The sequence below is a fragment of the Culex quinquefasciatus genome, chromosome 2 (genome assembly GCF_015732765.1).
Source record: "Culex quinquefasciatus strain JHB chromosome 2, VPISU_Cqui_1.0_pri_paternal, whole genome shotgun sequence".
NCBI lineage: Eukaryota > Metazoa > Arthropoda > Insecta > Diptera > Culicidae > Culex > Culex quinquefasciatus.
This window is the reverse complement of record NC_051862.1, coordinates 63,847,887-63,868,865: the sequence shown is the minus strand read 5'-3', so window position 1 is coordinate 63,868,865 and position 20,979 is coordinate 63,847,887. Positions and strand designations below refer to the sequence as shown.

Sequence of the window (20,979 nt, the reverse complement as noted above, 5' to 3'; positions counted from 1 at the left end):
ATGTGCGTGCAAGCGTCTGGTTGTCACAATTTGACTTTCTTCGCTGATTTTTTTTTTCTCGGGGGGTTGCCCCCTTGGGTGAGAAATTGAGGATGGAATGTCCAACCGGCAGGGTCTGATATTGTTGTTTCAGTCTTGATGAAGATGATGGTAATTATAGCGAAGGCTGACGATTGGGCTGAGATGATGGTAGGAAGGAAAATGTTTGATTCGATTAAATTACTTTGTTGATATTGGGAAAGATAAGAGAAAAACTGTTGATTGGATTTGAAGGAAATTGAATTGTTTTCCTGATAAAAATGGCTAAATATAGATAGTTTTTGAAATATTTTTTAAAAATGATTCATATCGGGGAAAGTGGGACAAGTGTAACAAGCTAAGAAAATGCTCGTTAAAATCTATAAAAAAAACGTAAAAAACCAGTCGGATGTTTTGATAATTGTCTTTGTTAAAACGAGATTTGAAAACGATATTCGTTTTAGCAAAGATGAGTTAAGTATTGAAATTGATAATTTGTCTAATTGTAATTTCAAGCGGTGCATTTAAATTGCACAAAAAACTTATTTTTTAAACTAAATAATTAAAACAGAAAAATGCACTTTTATTAGTTTCAGTCGATTACACATAATGAAAGCTTAACAATAAAAGTTTTAAAAAATTGTTAGTCTCGCTGTGTGTTGTTCGTAATAGGAAAATAAAACATACTTATTTTAAGTTCTGTCAATGAACCAACCTATCTTCTTGAGAAATGCATAACATTTCAGCTTCACATGTCCGTAACTCAGCCGTACCTGCTCCAAAGTGAATGCTTGCTAAAGAGGCCGTGAAATATCAGAACTCATTCTTAACATTTCGCAAAAAAAAGTTCAAATATTTCTGCGGCACCAGCAATCACTTCAAGAAGTCGTTGCCAAATGTTGAACATAAGCTGTATTAATATGGCGTTTGAGTCACTTTATCGGACTACTTCAGGGCACTCTACCCTAGAACACCCCGATTGAAGGTTAACCACGCGTGCAATACTGCCCGACAGCTGCTCAACACTTCAACACAACTTCCCATACTTGGTGGAGTGGTGAATCTTAGAGGCGGACCTGCTTAGAAGCTCCCCTTCGAGTCCGGTGGGCGTTTGTAATAATAATAATCATAAAAATGCTACGCCACTGCTTGTGCTGGAATTTACACCCATCGACACCCTGGTTTAACCTTACAAGCCTAATTGACCACTAATAGTGTGCGTCGAAAGAGCTACCAGAGCTGTTTTTTTTCGAAACTTTTGGTATCCAAAACTTGCCAAACAAGGTGAGACCGACCAATCCATTCAGATCGAGACTTGGCTCATTTTGGATTGTTTTGTTATGAATTATAATTTATCCGCCCGGCAAAGGCACGTCTGACCAGCTGGAGATTAGTTTAAAAAAAAAATCAAATAAAGAAGACATAAATAACCACCCAAAATTTGCAACGTCTCACCGCGCGAAATCAAACCGCCGAAAGCTTTTGATTGTTTTATGGTTAGAAAGTTTTTCTGTGGGGAGCTTTTAGTAGCTTTTGTTTTCCGAAATGGCAAAAATTAACCTCTCCGCCATCATCATCATCCTACAAACCAAGAGTGTGTGTGCGATGTTGGTTTCACGATAAGACCCCCTTTGGGAGGCAGTTGTAATTCGAATCCGATTTTGGAAAAGTGGGTCCAGCTCAACCATCCGGGGGCCAATTTGGGCAACCACCCACCAGGGCGTGTTTGTTGTTGCTGGAGACTTGCTTGTTTTTACACTGCTCGAGTGAGTCACCGCAATGATGACATGGAGTTGTGGCGGGTGTGTTTACAAAACGACTGACAACTGTTCTTGGCTGAGCTTGCGGTGGAGTCAATTGTTTATTTATTTATCAAATTGATCTCACACTTATTAACCCTCAGCAGAGGCCTTTTCAATAATTTGCAGCCTGAAAAAAAATCCGTTGACACCAAATTTCCAAACCATCACCATTACAGGCTGCAAATTATTGAGAAAACAAGGTTTTTTAAATGCTCCAATATGTAAGGGGTCCTACCACCCCTCCATCTCGAGCTATTTAAAAATGGACCTTGGATTTGGAATCAGGGACCAAAATCACCCCTTAAGAGAATGTGTCACGCAAATCGAAGAGAAGTCGGGACTGCTGCTGTGTGAGTCGGCGGAGAATTACCCATAATTTACTTAATTTTTACTGTATTAACTTAGGTTTTTGTATTTTCTAATAAGGTCACTGGGACTTTTCAACTTACAGTTTTGGTTTTTTGAATTAAAATAATACAATAACTAACGACCGAATCTTACTATTGTTATATTTTAATATTGAAAAATGTGTTAATTTCCAATTCTTGATTTTTGCAAAAATATGTTTCAAAACAGATTTAAACCCTAATTTCCTAAATTTGAAGCAAAAAGTAATCAAACAATTGTAAACTTTTCTGATCTCATAAAAAAAAACATTTTCAGATATTTTCATATCACTACTTGATCACTACTTAAATTTGAGAATTGCGAATGTGTTAGGTTTTTTGAACCGTTGAAATAATATTGGAGAAACAAACTTTTTTTAGTTCTTCTCAATAATTCGTCGCCATCGTGCTAACTTGTCGTACGTGCATTTTGGGCCAAATTGAGTTAAGAACGCCATTTTGTGCAGCTCACAATGCCTCACCTTATGACCTTCATAGATCCCCAAAATTCGATTTCAATCCTGAGATATTCACCAAAAACCGAAAAAAAAACTCCGTGCATTCGTGCTATGTTGTCACTCCCTGAAAATTGATGTAAGTGCGACAATTGGCCAAAGGGATTTCAGGTCAGGATGCGTTTGACGCACGTACAAGTGAGACTACCGTAAACATTTGTAATTATAATTCGGGACTCCAGCAACCAAATACAACCAAACTTCGTGACAATGCACAAAATAGTCAGCCAAACAAAACGTGTTTGTTATTGTTTACATTGCGTGCTCTACTTTTCGTGTATTCAAGGTCAAACATTAAAACGCGTTTTTCTCGGAACGTCGAAATTGCGGGTACGTCAAGATAGCACGACGACGTCGAATGGACAAAAAACAAAAAAAAAATGTTCCATATAGTTTTTACTTAAACAGACCAATAAACATAATCTTATTGCAGAGACATTTCATTTTCCTGTAGTTCATTAATTGAGTTGAGTTGAAAGAAAATAAATTTAAAAATTATTAATACAGTTGGATTTGGCTAAGTTTCAAAAAGGATGTATGGGAGTTGTTGTAAGAGCAAAATTTGGAAATAGAGCTGGACTGCCGCTCGAAGCTAGTCCGTCCCATATGTAATTTTGTTAATTTTGAGGTAATGATGCAGTTTGGTTCGAAATCATGTAAACTATCAGAAAACCAAATAAAATTTTATACTTTATTCTAGAAAAACGAAGAAAATCCACTTTTTCGTAAAATTCTAACACGTAGCCTTATGGGCGGGACAAATTTGACATGCGTTTTTCACGGCTTGCTGTTTTTACATATGGGAGAGCGGCAGTGGACTACCTAGATAAGCCGAATAAATGTTCAATTCCCTTCAGTTTATTTATTTAATTAATCAACTAACAATTTTGTGCCATACAGAGTTTTCAAGGATTCTATCAGCAGTGTATATTATTTTTTATGGATCCAGTAAGATATTAATTAATTTTTAAGCATTCCAATGTAAAAAGATTAAATGCAGGGCTGTGGAGTCGGAGTCGGAGCCGGAGTCGGTGGAGTCGGGTCTTTTTGGGGACCTGGAGTCGGAGTCGGAGTCGGAGTCGTCAAAACTTGATTAGCTGGAGTCGGAGTCGGAGTCGGAGTCGGCTAAATTTTATGAGCTGGAGTCGGAGTCGGAGCCGGAGTCGTAAATTTCTGATAGACCGGGAGTCGGAGCTGGAGTCGGAGTTGTCAAAATATTTAATATAATTTATGAACTTATTTATTGTTCAATATTTGTTATAATTAAGGTTAATTCCCATTTTTTTTCAATTTATTTATTGAATCGCGTGCACTGCGTTGACATATGTTTTCGAAGCATTTTTATTGTGATTGGAAAGCTCTTATTGTGTTATTTTACTAAGATCACTGAACGATAATCTGTTAATCCTCTCTTGTCAATGTTTGTATACACTATACTGTAGTATCATCTTCTTCTATATATATAAAAAATTTCGACGGTTTTGTTCGAACACGAATCAATTCAACACGGAACGTCGGATCGAGGTGCTGTTTGTTGCGTTGGGTTCGTAAAAGTCCAAAGAAGGTTCTTACGCTAACTAATTGACTTTTTGGTTACTCTGGAACCGATTTCGGAGCATCGGCAAATTGTATGGAGAATGTTACGGAAAATCAAATTTTGATCACAGGAGGCTGAATAAGCAAAAAATCAAAAAAACGTCAACAAACGAAAAAAGGCAGAACGAAGTTTGTCGGGTAAGGCTTGTAACTCATAAAATAGTAAACGATTGTGGCTGTGTTGTCGGAAAATTAAAACATATTAAAATAATTCTTTACTGTCTCTTTTTGCTTGTATTTATGTATTCTTTCAAATCAAATTTGAACAAATTTTATCAAACTCTTTCTAAAAATATATAAACACCGTCATCTTTTTGCCCGATAGCGAATATCTTGGAGGTTTAAAGTAGATCATTTTTTTATAGGAAAATAAAGGTTCACTATCAGTACTCATCGAAAAAAAAAATATTTTTATTACATTTGTAAAATTGACAGTATAACTCTACTAATTAATTATCAACTATTATATCAATCTACTACTTGGAACGCAATATGCTCATTTTGTATGTAAATAAAAATAAATCAAAGTGTCGTGCTGAAAACATTTGAAACTGACAAAAAATGTCGAAAATAAGTAGCAACTAATTTTGAAATAATCATTGAATCATTGATATAGAGCAATTCCATGTCAAATAGGGAATCGGTTATACCGGACGATCTCCAATTTTAATGAAACTTTGTAGACATGTTATCCGACGCTTATGTAAGCCATGTTTGTGTATATGGAGCCAGTTTCAATTCGATATTTATTTGTATCTCGGAATATAAATTTTTCTGTATCTCGAAGCCATTGCATCGTATCAAAAAGTGGTCAAAGAAAAACTTGTAGGAAATTTGAGGGGCTTTCCGAAAAAAATACACTGAAAGAAAACAACACGCCACTTTAATGAGATTTTTTTATTTAAAAATTTTAAAGTCAAATTTGAAGGTAAGCCCACGATTTTTTTTCGTTCAAAATTTTTGTGGAAATAGCCTAAGATATTACAAAAAGACTCACGAAAAATGTAGGATGGAGCAATCATCTAAAAAATACAAAAATCATTTACTGAAAACATTTTTTTTAAAGTGCTCTAAACGTCAAAATTTTCAAAAACCGAATGCGGGAATCGATTCTCCAGACAATTTTACATAAAAGTCTTTGTATTGACATTTGTCCTAAGTCTAACCCTTGTGAAGTAACCAGCGGTTTTAAAAATAAAATGTTGAAAAAAGTGGGTTTTCGATAGTTTTTGACAGTTTCTATATGACAGACTTGATTTTTCAGTCTCGTAAATATTTTTACCAGAATGCTCGTCTAATTTCTTTGCATAACTTTTCTTTAGGACTTAATACAAGAAGTGGGACTCTAACTGTTTTCTATTCAGAGTTATGAGAATTTCCGTAAAAAAATCGAAGCAAAAAATGTTTGCGTATAGCGGATCCTTAAATAATATTGTTGAACAAGTATAATTTTTTTAATTACCTTAAATCGGAGTAATATAATTGATATAATTTTAATTTATTTTTCAAATATTGAATTTTCTCATGATTTATATGTTTAAAGTGAGTACTGGGCTTGATCACTAGCGTGGTTCACGTTTCTATGAAAAAGACAAAAGTTGTTTGTTGTTGCTATTGATCACACAATGCCCATGTACGTCTTCTCAAATAAATTCAAAAGAGTTTTAAAATATAGTTACTTTGAAAATTCCTATGCAGATAGGGCCTTTTGAAAATTTAATCGAGAATTGTTTATTTCAAAACAAGGGTATCTTTGATAGTTACTGTGTTTCTTTAAAATTTCAGCCTAAAAGTATGCAAATTAGTTTTATATGTCATTTCGATCGTGAAGGCAAACTTTCTTTTAATATTTCATTAATAAAAGGACAATTAAAAATTAGTGTAGCAAGCTTATAAACTAAAAAAATTAATGTAAATTTAAAGTAGTTAAATGAATAGTTCCAATTTTTCAAACAACAAAATTCAAATTTACTTAGAAAATTGATGTGCTGAAAATGCGTTTAAATCTAAAGATATATTTTTTTCAATAACGCTGAAAAAATGTAACATAGAACAACAAACACTTATCTACCAAGCTTAGTATGGTTCTTTACCACTCTTTTTGTATAAATAATTCGTATTTATCATTTTGCAAAACACCCCGAACATAAATGTCACCCCGGTTTACAGTATTCGCGCATGTGTGAACTGAAATGTGAGTGATGTGATTAATTCATATTTTTAAAATATTTTAAATACAGATTAGGTGTCGGAGTCGGAGTCGGAGCCGGAGTCGACAAGTTGTGGAAAGCTGGAGTCGGAGTCGGAGTCGGAGTCGGCTAGATTTGGTAGGCCGGAGTCGGAGTCGGAGCCGGAGTCACCAATTTGTAGAAAGCCGGAGCCGGAGTCGGAGTCGGAGTCGGCTTAACTCAGAAAGCCGGAGTCGGAGTCGGAGTCGGAGTCGCTTGAAATATGACCCGACTCCGCAGCCCTGATTAAATGTATATTTTCACATATTTTTTTTTTAAATATGTTTTATACACTCATTCTTCTCTTTTCCTTTTTCTCAAATTGGGTGTGAAGGAGAAAACAAATTATTAGCTTTTTGAAATAAAGTGTTAAATTTTTGAAAAACTATTTTTTCATTAACTAAAATACCAAATGTTTGAGGTATTTTTGAGTTTTAAAATACTATATAAAATCTTAAGTCAAATTGATTCTTAAAAAATGAAGTATAGAAATTTTTAACATAAAAAAAATTAAATAATCAAACAATATTTATGAAGAAAATATCCATATTTGTTATCTCAATTTGCCTTGAATTTAATCAAGAAAATACTTATGGAAGGCAATTACAAAATTCAAAGAGAGAAACTTGTACCATCGCCACTAAATTATTTAGAATACATCGTTAAACAATTAATTTCCATTTTGAAACAAATGGGATTTTTTACAATTTAATTTTAAATTCTGATACCACAGATTGGAAAAAGACAAAAAACCTTTTGAAAAATAAAATATGCTCGTTAATTATTGGATGCTTTGCAAAGTTTCGACAGCAGTAAAACTGTACATTTGCCTGAAGCTTTTTGTGATACCTTTTACTAAAATTTCTGAGAATTGCTCTTGGCATTAAAATTGAATTTTCTTGTCCACTGATTTTTTTTCCTCAATTATTGAATGTGTCACAAGATAGTATACAAGTGACGATTTACCCAACAAAAATTTCTTCTAATTTAAAAAATTGACAACAGGAGAAATACCCAGCATCTTTTTTTCAAACAATATCTTATTAGAATATAATTTTTGTAGAGAAAAGGAAAAAAAAAAACATGTTGAATTATTTCAGAAAAAGTTCCCTAAAACATATTTAATTTAAGTCATGCACAGGGTTAATCCAGCCGTTTGTGCCCAGTACGCGAACCAAGTGTTCATCTGGAAAGAGGTGACTTTTAAGCGCGCAACTTCTCTCGCCTCATCCAGCTGCCCATCAATATTTATACGACTTAACGCGTGATGTCATTTGTACCAATAAACGGGCAAAGGTTGAAATATTGGGATGACGAGTAATGACTTCATCCCTCGAGATGAATTAACACCTTTGCCGCGTTGTTATTGACTTGAATTAGGTAAAGCTTCAAGTCATAGATCATTCTTCAATACTATTAAATGATTGATTGCTTTTCAACTTTCACAAATTTGCAAATAGGGAACCTGCTCCAACTTTTCCCAGTGAAATTTATAAAATAAACCTTGTTAAGCCATAATCCATTGACCAATTGCACTTTTCCATCGGTTAGCCATATCTGGATGCCCTGTGGTCTCCTCTCCATCAACCGTGGCAGCCACGATTCAGATTTGATCATCAAGGCCAATTGTTTTCGCATCGCGTACCCGGGTGAGATTCGATAATTTTGCGCTGTTGCACCGGGCCAAATTGGACAACCGCGACGGTGTGATAACAACCAATAACCACCACCCGGCGCGAGTAATTTATAAACACACACGTACACATAATATACAAAGTGAACTCGCATCGGCGAAGATAAGCTCGCGGCGAGGTGACGAGGAAATAACCCAATTTTGTTTGAATTGGCGGAGAGCTTTTGCTTGTATGTAAGGGGTTGTCTATACTTTGCCGGATGACCATAAAAGGATCGAAATCGGGGGTAGCGATTCGTTTGAAAAGGGTTATGGATGGAGTGGGCTTGAATTGTAAATGCAGAACTATTTTACTGTCTATTATAGCTCTTTGTTACTTGGTAATTTCTGGTAAAACAATAAATACAAATATAATTTTCAATTCTTGTAAAAGTTCTTGATCAACAAAGAAATTGACTTCATGATAAAGAAATTTCATCATTTCTAAGTAAAGTATTTGCTATTATCTTGATCTAATCGAAACCATCTCTCTCCTCTTCCTTCCAGTTCCCGCCGGTCAGCAGCAGCCCGGTGACACCAGCACAACCCGCCGCAAGCGCTTCCACCCGCTGCGGAACCTGCGGCGGATCTTCCGGCGGCGCACGGTGTCCTCGGCGGATGCGACCGCACCCCGCCAGCTGCTGGCGGCCAAAGGCAACAATCTGCACCACCACCAGCATCCCCACCACCACCTGCAGACGCACATCCACTTTGCCACTTCCGGCTGCTCGACGACGGACGCCACCCTGCCGCGAACCGGACTCGGCGTCCCGATCACGATTCGGGCGGACGCCGGCGGTGGGGGCATTGGCCCGGGACCGGCCGGAATCGCCGGGGGTTTTTACAAGCGGGAAACGTACCGCCTGCGGGTCGACGCCGATGAACTAGACAAGGACATGTCCGACTACCAACGGAGCCTTAGCGAGGGCCGGCTGGTGGATAGGTGAGTGAAGTTTTAGTTTTTTTTAACCCTCTAATGCCCAAACTTTTTTTTCGGGCATTTCTATTTTTCCCTTGTTCAGGATGCCATTTTGAGTAACTGTTGCTCTGCGAAAAACTTTCCTTTTTTTGTTTTATGTTTTTCTTGATCCATTTTTAGTGCTTTATTTTGCATTTATCTTGTTACGTTTATGTTTGTTTCAGATAGTATTTGACTTATTCCTATCATTACCTTTTGCCTTTAAGATTTTTTATGTTTTTACAGCCACCTTTTAAAATTTTTGCTTGATTTTCACATTCCATTTAAACTAGAAATAATAAAGCGTAGAGGCATAGTCTGGCACATTACAAAAACCTGACCCCAGTAAAACGACATTTTTAATAATATTGGCAAAGTCGCTTAAAACAAGTCTAACTCCCAACCCTACAATTTTCTAAAATTTTAAGAGCTCGTCTTGCTAATGTATTTTTAAGATGAAACATTGAATGCTAATGGATTTTTTGTGAATTTCAAGATCGAAGCCTGAGGCGAGGTTGGGTTGTAGAGGGTTAATTAATTGTAAATATGCTGATAACGATGTAATGCTGGTTTAGATTTATTTTCTATTCAAGGGAAGTTGTAATCTTCTTATTTCAAAATTGGAAAATTTACGAACCCAATCCTGCAACAATCTGATTGTGAAAATAGACAAATTTTGTTGCAAACTATTTTGTAGATAGTACTCTAGAGGATGAATAAAAAATTGTTTCGATAGTTGCCGTAGTTTTGAAAATAGTTTAATAATTGTATCAATAATCCTGGTGTAAAAGCACTGCTTAATGTGCACCGTTAAGTTGTGCTTGAAATTATTTCGTATTTTAGCGCTACGTTCTTATCAAATTGATAGTTGTTGGCGATAAATCAAACAATTTTGTATTGTTTATGGCAATTCAATATATTTTTTATCATCTTTAGACTTGAAAAATGTTCAATTAGGATCTTCCCAAAAAAAATAAAAAAATGAAAAAAATTAATTGATTGGTGCGCTGGAAGTGGGAACGCGAAGTCGTGATTATTCAGATTAATTTTTTGTGTGCTTATGACATTGTGTCGCTGTTCGTATGGGGTGAGTGCATTATTTGTAAAGGTGGTGTAAACAATATTCGGAGTGATTTTTTTTGTGTGCCTTTTGTCGTGAATTGTGTATGTCTTAATTTATTGTTTTGTGATCCTCAAAGCCCTTCCTATATTATCGTTGATCGGAAGGCACGGCGTCGGGTGGATTGTGTTTAAATTTTTCGAATAAGGTTTTATTTGTTTGCGGTAAAAAAGCCATTTCTATGTAATGATCGAAAGACGCACTGACAATTTGGATCGTCGAGTTAATAGTGGAGCAAAATAACTGTGTGTGAATGATTTTGTGTGCTAACCAGAAAGACCTTCCCGTAGCATCGTTGCTCGGAAGGCTCGCCAGGGGTCTGTTATGAAAGTCCTCCCCATAGCGTCGTAGCTCGGGAGGCATCGATAAGCCAATAACTTATCCTACTAACCCAAAAAAATATTAATCACGTGATGCTTGATGGAGATGCTGTGGATTCAACGGTCTCAAGCGGTATCAACAAGTATATAGCGAAAAACTATGTGCTTGATGAGTCTGTAACTTCAACTATCGGACTAACATTCCTCCCTTTCGTTGAACTGCAGGCTTCTTGGGAGGGCGCGACTAATAAAGTAGGGATCATCAGAGGTTAAACAGTGAACGGATGGTTGGCTCCCACTGATCATTTTTGATTCATTGTTTAACTTCAGCTGATCTCTCAATAACGGAGTAGCAGCTCATTGGCAGTCAACCATGCTCATGCTCCCAAAAAAAATAAATTGTTTTTCATATAAATATTTTTTTGCATTTATTTTTTTTATCATGAGACGGCTATTTTAATCAGTATAATATTCATTTAGTCATATTTTTTAAAGATTTTGCGCTATTGTATTGTAAAATATTTCAAAATATCTACAAATTTGTTTGGTTTAAAAAAAAATAAAGTTTTTAATTTTTATTGATTGTAAAACCTTAAAATAAGTTCAAAATTCAACATTAGTTTTAATAATTCAATGACACTTTTTTGAAAAAATTAATGTAATCTGTTAGCTATTTTAAAAATTAATCCATTTCAGACAACTGAATGTCTAGTAATAACGTAAAACGTTATAAAAATATTGATTTTGCGCAGAAAAGTCAGAGGCAAAAAAATATTACAGAAGTTTCATGGAAAAAACTTGAACAATCCATTTTAAACATTTAAATTTATAAACGGGGCACTTTAGGGCTTTTTACAAATTTTGTAATTTTTGTATGCAAAATACTATAGTAAAGGTTAGAATAAATATAAAACTTAGGGCAATATTTTTTCTGATGACATTGATATTTTGCCTTTTTCGTAATAACTCTGCCAAAAAATACAACGTTTGAAAAGTATTTATAGTTTTATACATCCTCTTTTTAGTAAAATATTGATAAGACTAATGCAAATTTTATTTCAAAATTTGTTGAGAGATTAAACAATAATACGACAAAGTAATTCAATACAAAAATTTAAAAACACTTATTCAAAAACTGTATTTTTTTGCCGAGAGTTTTGCACATTTATCATTAAAAATAATTGAGGATTTCTTCAGAGGAATTCATTTATTTCAAGAGATATATCTGAAAAACGACAAAAAATTAAAATCTGTTAAAATCATTAATTTTGATGTGGTTGTGGAATGTCAGTTCATCTTATGTGTAATTTTCATAAATTAGTTTCATGACTTTGAGGAATGATCGTAAACTAAACAGTTTTTTTGTTGTAAAGAATGAAACGTTATTTTAATAGTAAAATAAAAATATTCATTATTTGTTCATAACTGCTTTGTTTTTGATTCCGGTGCTAGTTTCCAGTTTTAAACCCAGTAAAAATTTACGGCCGGTTATCAGTATGAATTTATATTGAAACACTTTAGAGTCATTCCATATTTTTCAAGTTTTTACCTCCCATCTACCGTTAACATTTTCCCAAAAATCAGAGGGCTTTTTTCTGAATTTGAAACTTAATTGAAACAAATAATGAAAAGTCGATTGAATACTTTTCAAAATACATTTTGAAACTATTATGTGTGCGTTTTAAATAAAATAAAGCCCCTATTTTTTTTTCAAAAAAAAATTCCAATTCTTATTTATTTCCAATTCTGAGAATTAATATATACAATTTTTTATTTATTTTTCTTCTGATTTGTTAAACTTTTTCTTGTCTGGAGAAAATAACAGAAAGAAGATAAACTTCAGAAAATTTCAAAAGAAACATAATAAGAAAAAACGAACGGTTTTAAATTTAAAACAGGAAACACCTTAGGGTGATTTCAAAACTACATTTTCAATCAATTAAGTTCAAAAATATGTACGAATTCACGACGATGAGAAATTCAAATCAGCAAATATCGACCCTTCTACGATATGTGATTAAGGATAGCTCTTAAATTCTCGCCCAACCAGTAAGGGTTTTGTCTCAAGTGTCGCTTTGTGCCTCTTATCCTTGGGTTCCCCAAATTTCCCAAGAATGCCAGCAAGATTGTTACGATACACCACGCCTGACTTGCCTTGACTGTCTGCCAATGACACTCGCACGGCAATTTTCGTTTATTATGACCGATAAGCTGATTAGAATACAGTGGAATCGCTCCGCTCGTCTGTTCAACTTTACCCAGGTTCAGGTGAAGACAAGCAATTCGACGTCGTCGTGCTATCTTGTCGCACCCGCCATTTTGACGTTCCGAGAAAAACGCGTTTTAATGTTTGACCTTGAACATACAAAAACGAGAGCACGCAATGTAAACAATAACAAACACTTTTTGTTTGGCTGACCATTCTGTACATTGTCCCGAAGTTTGGTTGAAGTTGGTTGCTGGAGTCCCGAGTTATAATTACAAATGTTTACGGTAGTCTAGCTTGTACGTGCGACAAACGCATCCTGACTTTCCTGGCCTGAAATCCCTTTGGCCTTTTGTCGCACTTACATCAATTTTCATGGAGTGACAAGATAGCACGACAAGATTGAAACTACTTTCATATGTAAAGTGACAAAAATGCACGGAGTTATTTCGGTTTTTGTTGAATATCTCAGGATTGAAATCGAATTTTGGGGATCTGTGAAGGTCAAAAGGTGAGGCATTGTGAGCTGCACAAAATGGCGTTCTTAACTCAATTTGGCCCAAAATGCACGTACGACAAGTTAGCACGATGGCGACGAATTGCTGACTGATAATAAAATGTATAGTCTGTTTGCACTTTTTTTTGGTGATTTACCCCTTCTCAGCAAAATAAAAGCTTGTTGGTTGAAGTCTAACAATGATGCAATTAGGGTAAATTAAGTAAAGGAATGAACTTTAAATTTTGTGCAACAATTGCCACCTTACCCCAGCCCACGTGCCCTCTTATCAGCAGATAACGATCGCACTTATATTGAGCACTCGAACGGTGCAATCAATGATTGAGTGAGTGTGTGCAACAATTGCTGGGAACTTTGAAGTTCGCGTTGTCTGTGTCCAGTTCTGACGGATTAGTGCTCGGTAAATATTGGTCGTGCGGTGACTTTTGAACAATAAAAAAATACGTGAAAATGCGCATCAACGGTGGCGAAGAAGACCACTCCAGAATTGAACGAACCCGGAACGGATCTGAATTGGTCAACATCGGCGGCAGGTGAGACGTTTGACGTAATCGTCGGTGCTCACACGTACACGTGTGACTTGTTAATCTTCGAGTTGAGCTTCGAATCAGATTGGAGGTGGTTGATTAATCGATGAATGGCGCCCCCCTCCTTACAACTTGCACTTCTTCTGCTTTGCTTGCCTCAAATTGAGTGAAGATTTATAAGGTGTGTGAGAGCTGGAGGGTGCGTGTGAATGCTGCTGTTGCTTCTCAACAAGGCTATTCATGATAATTTAACGCACTTCATCAAACAGCACGTGCGCGCGGTGCCCTCTCGTTCGCAGAAGCAGCGTGAAACAGTAGAGTAAGGTAAACAACTTGAAAAGGGCTTTGGTTGAGGGGTTGGGCAGCAACAGTTGGCTAAAAAGTGAATAAACATTGGTTTTCGAGGAAATGTTTAATTGGTCAATGTATTGTTTTTTAAATAGTTGAGTATAGTTGAAACTTTTAGTTCAAATTCAAAGTTGTGCAAAAGGTCTGAGTAAACTAGAATCAAACAAACCGTGAGTTTGTTTGTGTACAAAATTTATATACTTTCAAAGCATTTAAAATACAAGAATTTAAAATAGGTTCTGAGCTTTGAGCAAGTCAATTTGGACATAAGGGTCAAAAGTTACAGCCATTTTAAGGTAAAATATATGCAAATTTAAAAATCAAATATCTCGAAAAACCGCAGGCGTAATTGTTATCGTTTGATTTTTTTTATTTTGTTACGCAAACATTTAAGTTGTCCTGGTTTCAATTTAAAAAAAAACTGCTTATTTTCAAAGTACAGAAACAACTCATCTATAATACCATTCATTAGCTCACTCCGTCAATGGCCCTTACAAGATCTCGTGTTTTGATTTCGATTGCCAATCACTGTGCCATTCAACCCCACCGAAATTACCCTTTTAGAGCCCTTTCGCTTTCTGTTTGGCGCCCAAATGAATGGCCTCCAGCACTTGGGAGTGCACGTGAGAAAAGTACTTTTCATCGCAAAATGCCAATTTTTGGTTCGGTGTAAAATCACTGCCAACTGCCCAAATTTGCCTCTTGAAACTTGAACAGCATCTTCACCCAGTCGCGTAAAGTGCCTCCAAAATGGTTTCTCGCGTAATCGGAGATGCCAATCGCCAGATTTTTGGCCAGTTTTTCCACCGTTTTACGTGTTCAATTGGTGGGCCTCTACTCAAAAGCCGATCGGCGCTAGGAAATTTTCGCTGGATTCGAACAACGAGTTCGCTGCTGGAATAATCGAGCGATGAGCAGACAGTATTGACGCAAAATCGATTATAACTCGCGTAATCTTGACAAACTGATGATTGATTTTGGTGAACAGAACAAACTTCAACTTGTTTAGCTAAACCAGATTTTATGAAGCGAATAAATGTTTGTCATACAATTTCATCAACGACTTCCAAACAAATCCCACGAAAAATCATTTTCAAAACACAACCATTGTTCAGGAACTCTCGACAACATCTTCAACAGCTCATCAGAGCAAGTAAGATTGCGCAACGCGAGCCGAAAAATAAAAACCGCGCACCAATTTTCATTTGCCCCCGTGCCTCGGTTTTTCGCGCCAAGCCCGCCTGCACGTGTGGCCAAGTGATGATCTCGCCAGAGTCTGCGGTTTCATAACTCCCGAAAAGCATGGAAATGGAGCTACTTATGCTTCTGTCGAGTGGGGTGCAAAATTTGTACCACGATAGGCCAATTAACACCTTGTTTGTTTGTGACTAGGGTGCTTTGGATGTTTTTGAAAATTGCAGCGAGATAAATGGCAAATGTGGTGTGAAAATTAAGAACTGGAAATCGATACGTTACTGGGTTCGTTACAGTTCGTACAGTGACAATTTGTAGTTAATTTCCGAAGCTTCAACACAACTGTACAATTTGATTTAGAAATTAAGTATATAAAAAATCGTTTTAAAACTTTAGACACTTTCATGTAATCAAAATATTGTATTTTTAAGCTATATATAAAAAATATAAAGGAAAGCCAGCCCTGGAAAACATTTTTTTTGAGGAAGTTTTTTATGATTTTCTTTTAAGGACTTTGTCTATTCAGCTGTCTTTTTCGTTCTATTCTCCCTTGGGCTAATTCTCGCTGTATTTCTCTAGATTTAGATTTCAGATTCAAAAATGCATATTATTATTATTTGTAAAGTCCAGACTCGATTATCCGAAGGTCTCGGAAAAAGTTCACTTCGGATAATCGAATCACAAAAAAAAAATTGTTGTCTTACTTTTTTCTTGTTAAGCTTAAGTATGACTCCTATACTGCCCCTGATCGCATAAATGTCCCATATGCATTTTAATCACTTTTGAGTTATTTATGCAGTTTGGTTCAAAATCGTGTGCTCTTTCAAAAGAGCCTGCAACATCCAGTACTTTGTTCTATAAATCAGGAGGAAATCCGTATTTTTCGTGAAAACTTGCCACGTAGCCTTATGTGTGGGACAAATTTGTTTTGCGTTTTTCTCAGCATGCTGTTTTTGCATATGGGACATTTATGCAAACATGAGCAGTATACTACGCTAAAGTGATTAGAATTTTTAAATCCAACATGGCGGTGATCAAATTTTGAAAAAATCCATCTTGTAATCTAATAGGACATTCAACTTTTCGAATCTGACTAAAATGGGATCGCAGAACTCAAATTTGTTTTAAACATTTAAAAAAATACTATAAAAATGTTTTAGTCATTATTCGATTATCCGAAGTCCCAAACAAACCTAAACGGCCCTTTTTTAAGGCGACGACTTCCATCATTGCCAAGATTTTTTGTTAGCCGATATAAATATTGTTTCAATATTTTTTTCAAAATTTCTTCTACAAGTTGTTTAGAATAGTACCCTGCACGAGTTGATACTTTTTGGTAACAATTTTCCACTTCCTTGTGAAGTTTAAACAATCTTACGCTGTTGCAAATATTTTCTTGATTTTCTGATCGATTTGATGACTTCGGCAAAGTTGTGGAACATGGTAAAAACTTTTCAATTCAAAATTGTTTCACGGAAAAAATAGTTTTGTTTTTATTTCTTATCCCAAAATGTTTATTTTTTTTAGGGGACTAAAAAAGGAATCTTTTGCTATAGAGGTTAGAATGATGCAAAATCTAATACAAGATTTTTTTTTGCAATTCCGTCGTGAATCTACTTACATTTCCTGTCATTCTTGAACGACGAAATAGCCTAATTTTCTGTACCAAAAATAACAGAATCAAATAGCAACACTTTTCAAAATAAATGCTGAAAAGTTCTACTTTTCAGCACTGAAATAGGTGCTGAAAAGTTGAACTTGATTTTTTCAGCACTCGTCGTATTTATCTAACTCGGTGAACCTCGTTGGATAAATGTACGACTCGTGCTGAAAAAATCCTCTTTTTGCAACTTGTTGCATAAACTACTATTTTAAAGTTGAAATTATTGTAAAACAAAAGTTCAAAATCATTTAAAGGTGCAAAATCTATGTCGAGACGACATTGCATAACTTTTTATAAAGTGCACCGTTTCCATAGTATACACATTTCTAAGATAAGATATTGCAATTTTAAAATATTTGATGAAGAAATTCACCACAGCAAAAATATATTTTTTAAAACATTAAAAAATCCTACATTTTTTTCAGACTTTGCTGATCAGCCTCTTAAAGTTTAAATGTTGCAAAACATGAGATTTTTTTAGTGTTATCTAGTGCGTCCATCCCGGGAATTCCCGGGACAAAAATCCCGGGATTTTTCCTAAACCGGGAATTCCCGAATCCCGGGATTTTCTATAATTTGTCCCGGGAATTCCCGAAATTGAAAAAAAATCATATTTTGGTCTGGAAATTCAGATTTAGTTGTGAAAATAGTAAAACAATAAAATGAATTAAAATTTGTATTCAGCAATTCTCAGCATTAAATTGGCTTTTTAGGAAAAAATATTATAATTTTAATTAACAGGTCCGCAAAATGCCTAGCGCTTTAAATTTTTTTTCTCTGTTATTTTATTTTTTTAAAGACTGGATATATTTACGTATATTTTCGATTTTAAATTTGAAAAAAAAAACAATCTCATATCAAATTATTTATAATCAAACACCGGCATCTAGGGCAAATACGTACAAATGTAACGAATAAATACAGCTATTAAAGCAAAAAATAATTGCATGAAGTTTTGGATGACTTCGGTTAAAACAGGAACAGAACAAAACAATTTGTACTTCCAAATGTATTGCTCTAAAATCTCCTGTACTTATTTAGACTGTAATTCTGATTTTCCATCGGTTGGAGGTAGTAACTTGAAGATAATTTGTAAAATATGTTTTATATAAAACAATGAATTCAAAACTTATCTAAAATTTTGCATTGACTGGTATCATTTTATTTACTGTCGTTTTTTGTTTTTTAGACATATAAAATAATTTTATAAGCTGTTTTAGTCATGTCATATAAAAAAATAAACAAAAGCAAAAAAAAAAAAAAATTAAAGGATTCCACAGTTTTTTTTGAATAGGTTCTATAACCGAATGGAAGACAAAAGCTTATTGGACCTTTTCAAAAAAACTCAAGAATTATGTAATTTGATTCGCAAATAAAAAAATAATTAATCATACTGGAATTAAAAATAGTAGTTGATATAAAATCCTAAACACCACAAAGACAAAAAAATAATCTTTAAGGCTATTTTAAAACTGTCGTCTTTGTTTAGATTGAAGTGAGGATTATCACTATTTGATATTATTAAGCTAATTCAATGATTTTAAGCTTGAAAACATAACAAATATAATGAAACATAGATTTTATTACTGATTCAAAAATTTCCCGGGATCCCGGGAATTCCCGGGATTGCAAAAATATTTAAAAAAAAAATCCTTTTGAGCTGAATTTTATAAAATATATCTGAACTCGAAAAAAAATCATTAATGTGTATAATATTTAATATTATTTATCTATCTATCTATATATATAAAAAATTTCGACGGTTTTGTTCGAACGCGAATCAGTTCAGTAAGGAACGTCGGATCGAGGTGCTCTTTGTTGCGTTGGGTTCGTATAAGTCCAAGGAAGGTTTATACGCTAACTAAATGACACTTTGGCCACTCTGGAACCGATTCCGGAGCATCGGCAAATTGTATGGAAAAAGTTACGTAAAATAAAATTTTGATCACAGGAGGCTAAAGCCGAAAACGTCAACAAACGATGGCAGAACGAAGTTTGTCGGGTAAGGCTTGTAGATTTATAATAAGGGATGCAAACAATTATCTTAATTTTAAACCCATCCCGCATGAACAAACAGAAGTCTAATTAAATTCATAAACCACAACTCAAACCACCCATAATTAAATCGCCAAATCCAGGTCTAACCACAAAAGCCCGACCACAGCCAGCATTTTGGCACCCACGTTCCGTTGGCAGGTCGTGGTTGATATTTGCATTCTGACACCCTCATTCGCTCAGATCTTTGTGCCCGTTGAAATCTCCGTCGGTCGGTCGGATGTCTGTATGTCAACCTGGTTGGTGTTATGCAAAAATTGCATTAGAATACAATTTTGGCATCAATACCAGCCGGACCAATCCACAACGGGCAAAACAAAGCACAAAATCTGTGTTTACGAGAGGGGAGATTTGCGTGGCTGACCGTATGGACCTCCCCAGCAGCTATAAATGGTCTGACGGCCAGAGATCGGCGCCTTCCCATCACCCCGCGTCCCAAATGCATTATTGCATTGGCAGACTGTCAACAGAGCAAGTGGTGGTTTTGCCAAACAAACCTGCGGTGCATATCCGGAATCTATCGGACGCAACACAACACAACCTGCAATGCAATCAACAATCTCCAACGGTTTGTGCAACAGCTGCGGCACTCCAGATCTTTGGGGCACGAAGTCATGCAGCCAGAACGAAATGTTGGGACTTTGCAACAGAATTTGCAGCCATTCAGACAAAACAGAATCGTGATGGCGCCCACACTCTCCGTGTTTTGTTGGACAGGTGAACAAAGTGGATTGTTACCATTAAGGTCTAGGCTTACTTTTTACTAATATAGCTTAAAAATGTTTAAAAAAACACTATAGACGACCTTATCAGTTAAAGGTTAAAAAAAAACCACCGCACCATTTCAAAGTTAGCTGTGTGAATCATCTTGATATTAACATTTTAAAAGGGTTTCCAAATTTATCAATATCAATATAACTGATTATGTATTCATGTTGCATTGAAGAAGCATAGATATCTCTACCATAATCCACCATAGAATCAACTTAAATCCTTTTTAATTGTTAATTCCGACTCTGCAGAACCTTATGTTCATGGCCACTTTCCGGCAGTTTCGCAATCAGTGCTTCGTTATCTTCAGGTACCGAGTCTTGTTCGCAACCTTGTACTAGTAGATAATGTCCTAAAATTACCTTCAAGAAGTATAAAACGGTACGAAGCCTCGTGCCATGGCCATCAGTTGACCTTCAGGTTTAGCACATTTCACACAAAATTATCTTCTGATCAAAATGGGGCTACTAGCAGGTACTTTCTAACCATACCATATTTTTAAAGCAATTTTAAAGCGCATTCTATTTTAGTAATTCTATCAATTGCCTTGTTGCACCTCTCCTACGGTGCTCCCACCGTGAACGAGCAGCTTTATTGCCTTGGCAACCGTGGCACAGTGATCTTCGCTAGTCCTGTCTCGTGTATCGTGTTCCACCTCTGTGACGATGAAACGCTACACACAGTCTACTGTCCAATGGGACAAATCTTCGACTATTATTCACGACAGTGCCGCACTCCAGATAAGGCCGTTTGTGTTCTTGACCTGGTCAGCCGTCCAAACCCGATTCCAACTGCACCAACTCCAACATCGGCACCAACTTTAGCGCCAACCTTGGCGCCAACTCCAGCCCCAACCATTTCCACCCGACCTCCCCAGCAGGATGACCCAACCTTCCCGGGGGAACCCCAATGCCCTCCCTGGGACGTCACCCTCTATCCTCATCCAACGGACTGCCGCCGGTTCTACAAGTGCTTCCTGGGTCTTCTGTCCACGCTGACCTGCCCGCTGCTGCTGCGCTGGAACACGGAAACGGGCAGCTGCGATTTCCCCTGGAATGTTAGCTGTAATTGATTCCACCAAGT

The 20,979-nt window shown here is 35.9% G+C and overlaps 1 protein-coding gene across 5 annotated transcripts in view; it reads left to right on the top strand.

Annotated features, from left to right (window-relative positions):
- The window catches only part of LOC6053099, a 205,246-nt gene that overhangs the window by 167,314 nt on the left and 16,953 nt on the right, over nucleotides 1–20,979 (top strand). For all 5 annotated transcript variants that reach the window (XM_038252323.1, XM_038252322.1, XM_038252324.1 and 2 more), the window contains one exon: nucleotides 8,725–9,160. In XM_038252323.1, the coding sequence (XP_038108251.1) occupies nucleotides 8,725–9,160 (436 nt within the window). The remainder of the gene's footprint in view (nucleotides 1–8,724; nucleotides 9,161–20,979) is intronic.